Here is a 10,989-nt window from a genome sequence, read left to right as displayed (position 1 = left end):
TAGTATATATATAGATTTATAGTCAAAACGCAATGTTTGCAATGCAGGCTGGTTTGTTATAAACAAAATAAAGAATGTGTATGTTTTAGATATGTTTCTGTCGTGCAGTAGTAAACAGCGGCCACCATTGTTTTCCAGTTCTGCTTTCTGACTGGGGTCTTGACAAAACATCTTGTCTCGGGTCGAGTTTGGGCCGTTTTGTTGAGTTTAGATTTGGTCAGAACAGGACAGAACGAGAGTGTAGCAGAGCATTAGCCTGGCTAATGAACAGTCAGTAATAGATGTAATAAAAACTTAATAACCAGGATGTCCTAATTAATTTTCAAGGGAAAATACATTGCTACAATATGTAACAGTGGCTCAGTCAGTAGGGGCTTGGACTGTGAGCCGTAGGGTTGCTGGTTCAAGTCACTGACCTGACCTAAATAAATGTAGTGTAACTGCTACTTGGAGAGGTCCCAGTTCACCTCCTGCCCTGCCGTGGTGCCCTTGAGCAAGGCACTGAACATTAAACCATTAAAAAGAGGGTTTCATCGCTCTGATTCTACATCCCTGCAAACTCCTTTAGATGCCAGATCAAATTGGTAGAATTCATAAATGTTGCTGCAAAATTACATAAAAATGAAAAGCCTTTTTAAGTCCAATTATAATTAGCTATTAAGTCATTTCACAAGATAATACTGTGGTGTACATCATCATTAAATAACAGTTTAATTGCTCATTGGAAACAATATCTGGCAGATCTTCATTAGTGTTCACCTGCCAGCGTATTAATGTAGAATGGATTCTCTCCCGTGTAAAGGAACACAGATAAATACTGAGCAGAGCATTTTTAGGCAGGTTTATTAAGACAATGCTTCTAATGAATACCAAACCTGAATGTAGAGGAGACAGGGGACAAAACAGAGATGCTAATAAATTATTCGTTCTTCTTCTTCTTACTTTTTTTATGTCATTCGTCATTCAATTTTGTATTTAGAGCATTTTTCGCTTCTTAATTGAGTTAATTCTAGATCCTTTTAGAACTCCTTTTCTCATTATTTACAAATATTACTTAGAAAACGCATCATAAGTGCACAAAGTTTCATATCTGCATCACATAACCGAAGATAAATAGGCTATCACAAACCACAAAGAGTGCAGTCAGACAACCAAACACACACATTGCCATGTCAATGTAAATGATGATCAAGAATGCAACTCATGTCAATCAAATGTTTCTGTCATTAGATGAGTCACAAAGTGGACACAACAAAGTGTACTGGATTTAGAATCAGTACTTTCGACGATAAAATAACATTTGTAAAATGTCAGTTTTTTTAATGCAATTATTCAAGTCAAACAATACAAATTCAAGTTGAGCAATTAAAATATAAATAATTCAAATTCAGTTTCTTGTGACACAGTTCCATACAACGCAGTCTGTGTTCTTCAGACAAGCAGACATCACAGTGTAAGGTATTATTCACTAAGCATTAGTGTCTGACACCTGATACTGTGTCACGTTAAAGCAGTTAGCCATGATAAATCGGTGACATCTTCAGATGCTTTTATGAATGATAACAACTTTGCACAGCCCTTTGGCAGATACACTCAGATGGGGCCTGAGGCATAAACAAACTAACTTGCTGCTTGGGGCCTTGCAGTCATTATAGTTTAATCCAACCAACCACATGGACTTCATGGACTTGTGTTTTTTATCTAAACGCAGTAAGGAAAAGTTTACTTCGAGATGTAGCATCTCTGAATCCAGTCACTGTCAATCAAATATGATAATATGTGTTCATCACACTTACACGGTCTTGATAAACAAATTATCCGTGTTTTTGTGTGTAAACTCTTCTTTAATAATATCTAGAGATTTTTTTCCCCCAAAACTATTGAGTGTTATAGGAAAATACAAGTTGTTAGGTGCTTTATAACATGTCCATCTTGGTTGACAGGTTTTTACATCCTCTTGTTTTTAATGAAATGTTTGATGATATATTGGCCACACATCTGTCTATTTTATCAACCAGAACTTGCATATGAAGCAGTTCACAGCCCCTTAAATCGAATCAGGAACATAATGCATGTCAACCATTTGGCATATGTCCTGGAAAATACTGCAACATGTCATAAATGATCTTTCTACTTTTTCCATTTACTGGAATAGAGGCTGTGTGTTCCTGCAAAGTCGATAAATGATTACCCTTCATTCTACTCTTTGTACATTTCACCTCATCTGCAATTCTCCTTGTTTCACTCTTTGATCTCTTGTTGAATCTTTTGTTCTCACTCATCCTGTCCTGGGTTTCCCCCCACAGTCTCCTCACCTGAGAGCCACGTGGAAATCTTTCACATTGATGCCAAACAAGCCATCTCAACTCAATCTTCTTGGAGCGGCAGAGGTGCGCCATCTTGACTCCAGCAGGTCACAACAAGAAACAACAAGAAACAACAAGTCACTTTGGAAACCTCATGTCTTAATAAGTCAAATAAATAACTTTATTTTGATGGATACTGAAAATAACTTAAACTTAATTGAAAAAGACAACAATTCCCTAGATTTGCACACAAGGCACTTCTCTGTACTCACTTTTATGTAGCCAATCAAAACAGATTTAATCAGGTATTAAAAATGCTTTCATCTGGACATGAGTGTTGCATAAGAAATGTTAAACTATTTCAATTGAGTGTTTCCTTTGAGAACCAGGACTGAAAACACAGCATATTACATACTTGTATGATCATTTGGTATGACTTACAAAGTGTTACTGGACACAGTTATGTCATCTAACCCACAGATGGATGGCAGATTGCAACAACCCAAGACATCAGCGGCTTATGCACCCAATTATACATCATGGTTATTAAGACGCTTAGCTTTTTAGCCTTCCCAGTTGCCTTTTCTAACAATTTTCCAGTCTTTTCAAAGTTATCTGATGAAAAATGATTAGTCAAGCCAAACAAAAACTTCTTAAATTAAAATGCAAAAGTCTTCGTCTTGGTTGTAGTTTGCAGAACTTGATTTTGTGCTATCACTGTGTTGGAGTGCTTCACATCAGGGCTGTAGACCACTGACTTTTACTGGATGCTACATGATCTGGTATTCCTGGAAACAAAAAAGACCCATTTATGTGCCATCATGTCCGGTCAGATTGTATCTTGCACTCTATTATGAGAGCTATTCGCCGAGACAATCACAATACACTCAATACATCACCTGCAAGGGTTTCTAATAAATGAAAAGGAACAAATGTTACAGTTGAGAAAAATAAGTAATTTTACTCAAGCAAAAAGCTAAAGTTGCCGACTTCTTTTTCATATAACTGATGCCAGTTTCTGTTCAGAAGGCAGGTTATTGTGCAAACGGAATGAAAAACAACTGTGATTACATTCAATTGGATGTGAGTGAATAAGAAATAAATAAAAGGTTTCATTCAAAAACAAGATATCTGACATTTAAACAAACATTTTGGATGATGGGCTGTTTAAGTAAGTTGAATTATCTGCTGCTCAAATGTACTGCATGTGCCTGAAAAAGGGGAAATTATTTTGAGTTAGCATCAATTTCCAGTAGGAATCCTTCCTTCGTGACCTTCAGGGAGGAATGAGAGAAATTGAATATGCCCCTATACAGAGTTAGTTATCTTTGACAGCTGTTTGGTATGGTTCTGTTCGAACACAAACACATATTACAATCACTCCCATCAGCCCCATTTTTGCTTAACTGGATTTAACAACTCACTGCCCTGGCACGATTGCCCTGGCATGATTTTTGTAATCATCCCCTGATTGAGCCTGTGCATATAAAGTACCAGTTCACAGCACAGCATCACAGTCTTAGATGTAATTATAGTCAACCAACATGCTGTTCCAGATAGCATATGTTTCCATATTTGGTGGTTTTCTTTGGAAAAGTGACCCTTTTTAGACTCTGTAGGTTGTAGTGAAATTGTACTCCTTTTGAAACTAAGGGATTACTTCCAATAATGTAGATACTGAAAGCATCATGTGCAATACAAGATAACGTTGCCCAGATGCTGTTAAGGGACATTTAATTTTACATGCCTCTCTCCACAAAGTCAAAATAAACTCTGTAAATGGTGGGGGACATAGGGAGGGAGGTAGAGAGAGGGAAAGAAAGAGTTATAACTGCACTCTGCACTCACTCTACCCAGACAGTTTCCTCCAGAGGAAAATAAGATGAGGGGAGGGGGTTACTGACATTGGTAGGATATCAATCTGGACGCAGTGCGGTGCTCCGAGATCATAGAATTACTGGCTTAAAAGGTAAGCTTCCTTTGAACACAGTCACTTGGGTGTGGTTTAGGTAATCTTCTAAAAAAAACAAGTCTTAATAGTTTAAACGCTTAAGTCGGGTGTGCAATGAATCAGAGTTTTCAATTAAAGTGTTTGATGTTGTTCCTCTACAGGAGAGAGCGCTGACTTTTGGATTATACAGTAATTTAACCTGAGAGCAAGTAAAACACAACTTTAACAGAGTAAGCTGGCAGTAAAGTGCACTACCATACAGCAGATAACAGTCCTGGGTCTGTTTTGTGATGTGATCACTGGCTGCGCCAAATTGGCGCTTTTGCGCACGATGGAGGACCTTTTACGCGAGCCCAATAGTTGGGGGCAGAATGTTTCCTGGAGCAACTCAAGTCGTGGAAATGACAGCCATTTAGGAAACACCACAGTGAATCCTTTACAACGAAATGAAGAAGTGGCCAAAGTGGAAGTTACCGTCCTGGTCCTGGTGCTGCTGCTCGCTCTGACCGGCAACCTGTGCGTCCTGCTGGCCATCCACACCACCAAGCACAGCCAGTCTCGTATGTATTACTTTATGAAGCACCTGAGCATCGCAGACCTTGTCGTTGCAATCTTGCAGGTCTTTCCGCAACTTATTTGGGATATCACGTTTCGCTTCTACGGGCCGGATTTGCTGTGCCGGCTGGTCAAATACCTCCAGGTTGTGGGTATGTTTGCATCTACCTACATGCTTGTCCTGATGTCCATCGACAGGTGCTTAGCAATCTGCCAGCCACTTCGCTCCGTGCACAAGAGAAAGGATCGCTTCTGTGTGATCGCCTCTTGGGTGCTCAGCCTGATATTCAGCACTCCTCAAGCGTACATATTTTCTCTGAGAGATGTCGGGAACGGCGTGTATGACTGCTGGGGAGACTTTATACAGCCATGGGGTGCCAAAGTATACATCATATGGATGAGTCTCAGTATTTACATTTTCCCAGTGGCAATTCTAAGCGTCTGCTATGGCTTGATATGTTTTAAAATATGGCAGAATTTCAATTTAAAAACCAAAAGGGATCACTTCCTGGTTCTCACTCAAAGGCCCTCCAAAGGTGATCATCCCCTCTGTCGCGTGAGCAGCGTGAGGCTCATCTCAAAAGCAAAGATCCGCACAGTGAAAATGACATTTGTAGTGGTCCTTGCCTACATTGTGTGCTGGACTCCCTTCTTCTTTGTCCAGATGTGGTCTGCATGGGATCCTGCTGCACCAACAGAAGGTAAACCAGTCTTTGTTTCGTAAAACAATCTTCATAATTGTTTGTTGTGCATTCACTAGAAACAAGCAGTGAATTTTCCTTGTATGTTTATTGGTTTATTTAGATATGACCAATCTTTATGGAGTGCCAAGTACTCAGTGACTGACACAAGCAGTCTATCATCTTTGTCCAAGATTAATATCGGTGAATTTATGTGAAAAATCCGTTTTTATATATTTTATATTATATTTTCGCCTTAAGTGTCTTGAAAGGCCATTCATTCACCTCAGAGGAATACATAAGCAATCAATTCCACTTCCAAGGCAACACAATGGTGTTTAACTTCAGACTTCCCCCAGAATGACCGCAGATGAATGGGAGTGTCATTTTCAGAGGTTATCCGTAAATCTTCAGAGCCACTGGGAGAGTAAATGTACCAGGACTTCAAAGAGTATCTCTCTCTGTTCCCAGTGGTGCTTTATATAATGTCCATTTAACTACATAGCTTGTTCAGATTTACCGCTCATATCTTTTGAGTTTGCCATTAAAGAGGACGAGAGCAGGGGAGCAGACATGCTCCATAACCTCTCAAGTGGCGTTATCTGAGCAAAAGTGCCTACAAGTACTTATTGCTATGGGCCAGACTTAATTGTCTTCTTCTAGTCTTCTTCCAAGCAGTTTTGAACAAAATCAGGCACATTAACACATTAAAGCCAAGAATTCATGCACTTTAAAAAAAAAAGTGCATATGGGCCCCCATAATGTTTGGATGGATAGACTCACTCGGCCATTTAGCATCGGAAACATAATTTGTAGCTTTTCAACATGTCATTTTGAAAAGCATTCAAAAGCCACAATTATGTGGAAATAATTTATAAAAAATTCACGTTCACGTTCAAATTCTGAACTATTAAATCATAATTAAAACTCCTTGTAGCTCTCCTGTATTTCCAAAAAGGCCAACGTGTCATAAACAAAAAAACAGCTCTGTTTTCATTTTTCGTTTGTTAAGAAGAAAGAGAGAAACTGATAAAGGAACACAAAATATTTCCTTAAATGTGGAGATACTGTATATGGTTTTCATTGCAACACTATAATAAATGCTGTATTAAGATTACAACTAAAATCATTATTTAATATGTCCTTTATTACTGACAGTCATTATAATGTTACTGCATTTCACAGTAAAGAACTCAATTATAATAAACAATTAAAGTAAACGAGAAGAAACAAATACATGGTTTCCATGTGTGCATGGAGGAAAGAATTAGAGAGGGGAGAAGGAAAGATACTAGCAATTTGAAATATCTGAAATATGATTTTAGGATTTGGAGTAGTTTCATGAAACTGGTAGATTAAAAATATAAATGTATTTATAGATACAATTTCAAACAAGACGTTTAAAAGAAAAGGCTTCTGTCCAGACCCAGTAAAGGTCATTCAAATTTCATAGACTTTCTGTTTGACTGCTGTGATTTATTGCAGTCTCTTTGAAGTGATGCCTCTCAGGTTAAGTTTTCCTATTGTTGAGGGAAGTTCAAAGTGTGACAACTGACACTCTCTCCCAGCATCTGCACTTCAGTCCTTATCCAACCTGCAGCCAAACCTGCTCCACTGACAGTGAAGGGGAAGCTGACTTTGTGCACTTATGGAATGTTTTGTTTAACTTTAAATTCTCAGAATGATCTCTGATATGTGCATAGTCGTTATGAAATAAATGATGGTGATATCATCACAGTCCTCCTTTTGAAATCAACATCAGCCTATTTCCATTTTTCCAACTTCAATCTCAGAAGAGCTGTTCATCAGGATATTACAGAAAAGCAGCCAAGATGAATGTTTTTCTTTTGGTTCTGGAAGCACAAGAAAGTAGTGAATGTGCTGTAAGTCCAAGAGAACTATACCAGGGCAAAAGAAGAAACGTTAGAAAGCTGTCACTTTGTGGTATTTCTCCTCAAGAGAACTGCACTCCCTATAACACCATCTCTGGACGGAATGTTTGACTTATCTGTTGAACATGTCTCATCATTTTGACGAGCCATTTGGTTGACACTTTGCACCCCACACCTCTCACAATAAAGACTGCAGAGAGTCAGAGCACCATGAACAGAACAGGTCAGCGATTTCACTGCAGAAGAGAAGAAGAGAACGCACTAAATCTCTCTTACTCCATTAAGGAATAGGAAAAAAAAGACTTTCCACTGTTCAAAAGGCATGCTCCATTAATGTGCTCTGTGCCTTCAACCATTGGAAATGTAATCACTTGAATGAATCAGAAAAATAAGGTATATTTTTCCACCCAGGACAGTCTCTTCTAATTGAAGCCATTTATCATTTTTGTGTCAGGTAGCTTAAAATCCTATTTGTGTGGCATCCATCAAGCTTTCTCCTTGTTTCCAGCGATAATCCCACATGTTTTTGGAGTTCTCAGAAATGCTTCAGCATGGCAGTTCATATATTTCTTTATAAATGATGGGCAATAAAAGTGCAGCTGACTTGAACTAGGACGGATATTTATTAAATCGAGATTAAATCTAAAATACAAACATGTCAAGTGGAGGTGTTTGACTTGTGACATCAAATTGTTGTGTAATGTAGTTATGTTAATACATTGTTAACAAGAGCTTACAGCCATGGTTTAGCCTGTTAGCATGATAATGTATGTGAATTAGTATTAAACATAAAGTGCAGCTGAGGCCATAAAACAAAGTATTGGACAAATCAAGGGGATCAAAGTTATTGTAATTCATCCTCATGTGGGACCGCAGATGTTCCCTTTTCAATTTCATTGCAATTCATTTCATTTCAATTCATCAACAAAAGCGTCAACTGGATGTTGATGCTAGAGGAACACACACACACACACACACACACACACACACACACACACACACACACACACACACACACACACACACACACACAGGATTTCCACCCATCCAATCCATATTTAAACTGCTTATCCTATTTTGGGTATCAGGGGCTTGGAGCCTATCCCAGCATGCACTGGGTGATAGGCAAGGTTTATTTAGAGGATAAGGCTGGCGATATTTTACATTTCTGTCATTGTCATAGTAACCCATCAAAATATCCAAAAGCAACAATGTTAATCTCTAAGTGCTTTCGGACTTCTCTACCTGCCTGTCCCACACAGCCCCAAAGCCATGCGTTCGTACTGAGGATGGAAACATTTAAAGATGACTTTCAAAGGTCTTGTTTTAATAACAAAAAGAAAAATGAAAAAGCAAATGTTACCCAAACAAGAGTAAATTGTGCTTTTGTCTGGAACAATTTTCAGCCTCAGATTTGATGCGTTATTGAATAAATATGGTGCTATGTGGGATTGACTCCAAATAAACTACAGTTTTGAACTTACACTGTAAGAATACACATATTCACTAAAAAACATCAAGCACATTCTTTTCTGTCTTTCTTCCTAGACATAGTCTTCATCATCGCCATGTTGCTGGCCAGTCTCAACAGCTGCTGTAACCCCTGGATCTACATGTTCTTTGCTGGTCACCTGTTCCATGACCTGACGCAGTGCTTCTTCTGCTGCTGTAGACACTACCTGACAGCTTCCTCCTGCAGCTCTGATCGAGAGTGCAGGCACAAGAGCAACTCCTCCACTTCCGCCATCAAGAACACCAGCAGCCAGAGGAGCCTCTCACACACGTACAGCACAGGGGGATCAGGACACTGAGGAGCCAGCTGAAAGCCATCCAGGCTTCCTGTAATTGAGCAATCCGGCAATCTTGCAACTCTCCCATTTCAGGCATTTAATCATCTGCAGCAGCAAGGCAGTGGCCATTACAACATTCTTTTTTAAATTGAGTTAAATAGACAATGTAAACCTCCTGTGCAGACAATACCCCGCTCCTAGTTGTTTGTTGTTCTGTCCTTCTGGGATCGCTGTCCTGATTTATTATCACAATAATTATATTAATGTTGCACAGGACATTCTTTCTTTAAATCAGTCAATTTTAACTGCAGTTTAGGAAAGGTAGGGCAGATTAGAAAAATAACTTTGCTCTTTGCAAATGGGCCCTATTATAGCTACTGTAATGCTTGATTAGCCCTTCAAAGCAGCATTTATTTGTGTACAAGCATCTTGTAGTTATATTATTATATTTTATGGGTGGTTGAATAAAAATGTTGATATGCATGAATGATATTAAGGTTATTAAGAGGCATGGCTTTATCCAAATATATCCACTGTAACAACAATAAGGAATGCATTTTACAAGAAGGAGGCTGGCTTCAATGTTTTCAGCAGACTTTTCTGTGCTACAGATCGAACAGTGTGTGTCCTTTATGATGTATGATACAATTCACTTTGTAAATAGTTTCCACTGCTCATTGTGTGTGTGTATGTGTTTTATCTCTTGTTTTCTAGATGGTTGGTGTATTTGGGTTATCAGTGTACCTGGGTTTTTAGGCATACTGACGCACATTTAATCTAGCTGGGATCAAACTAGAATAATAGTTCCCCCTTGTGGTCACACTGTTTATTATAACAAATAGTCCTTTATGCTGCAGATTCGAGACATTGTACCAACTGTTTGAAACCAAAACATATGGAAGATGTCAGAATCTGGATCAGATAATGTGCATTGTTGGCTTATTAGTTGTGTCTTAAGCGCACAGAGAGGGTTAATTAATTTACTGTGTTTGTATTTTAATATTTTGTGTTTTGTAGTTTGTATGATTATACAGGCTTAGAAGTTCAGTTCACACAGATCACAAATAAACATGGTTTATTTCATTATAGCCATGCATTACAGTACACATACACAGACCTCATTGTGAGACGTACACAATATGATAATGATCATATTATAATGAAAACTCTGGATTATCCTGAGTAAGAGAAATTGTTTCTAGAAACAGATGTAAATGTTGGGTTTTATTCAATGTTTGTCACGAACAAAATCTCATTTATAGCTACTGTATAAGGGTGGCGGACGTGTCAGCAGCAGGGGCCTTATTTTCCTCCATAGCCCTGCTCTCTGACTGATCGAAGCAGAGATAATGAAGCACAAGAGACCAAGAGGAGATGTTGTGTGTGTGGCAGCAGTCAGAGCCAAGGAGGGCAGGGGAGTGGCAGTCTATAAACTCCAGGAATGCCTGCAGGCAGCTGCCAGCGACAACAACCTCAAAAGATACAAAAGGCACTGCTGTCAAACCACATCAAGTATACCAACACACACACACACACACACACACACACACACACACACACACACACACACACACAAAGTAGCGTTCTTTCGTAGTTGTTCTTTTGTACAAATATGACTCACATGACTTTTTTTTTTTTCTCAAAGCTTCTCTCTTCCACTCATGTTTCAGACTGCCCTTAGAAAGTGCCGTACTGTACAATACATTGTTAGTAATTAATTAAGTAAATTTAATTCATTTCCATCCACTACCACACAATGACAAGAAAAGTAGTAAATACTCAAATGTTGCTAAAAGAAAACCCAAGTCAGTAATA

General features: G+C 38.6%; 1 protein-coding gene across 1 annotated transcript; it reads left to right on the top strand.

Annotated features, from left to right (window-relative positions):
• Positions 1-4,588: 4,588 nt before the first annotated feature.
• On the top strand, positions 4,589-9,195 carry oxtrb (oxytocin receptor b). The gene is made up of 2 exons (XM_029431783.1): positions 4,589-5,513; positions 8,933-9,195. Exons 1-2 carry the CDS (start codon positions 4,589-4,591, stop codon positions 9,193-9,195), a joined length of 1,188 nt encoding a protein of 395 aa, XP_029287643.1.
• Positions 9,196-10,989: the final 1,794 nt, after the last annotated feature.

This window comes from Cottoperca gobio, chromosome 5 (genome assembly GCF_900634415.1).
Source record: "Cottoperca gobio chromosome 5, fCotGob3.1, whole genome shotgun sequence".
Taxonomy (NCBI): Eukaryota; Metazoa; Chordata; class Actinopteri; order Perciformes; family Bovichtidae; genus Cottoperca; species Cottoperca gobio.
Note: the sequence above shows the minus strand (reverse complement) of the source record. Positions and strands in the feature narration are given on the sequence as shown.

Excerpts from the sequence above, each read along its gene's own strand:
- oxtrb (XM_029431783.1), top strand. The coding sequence starts at position 4,589 with ATGGAGGACCTTTTACGCGAGCCCAATAGTTGGGGGCAGAATGTTTCC. Across the intron at positions 5,514-8,932 it reads TCCTGCTGCACCAACAGAAG|ACATAGTCTTCATCATCGCC; the intron begins GTAAACCAGTCT and ends CTTTCTTCCTAG.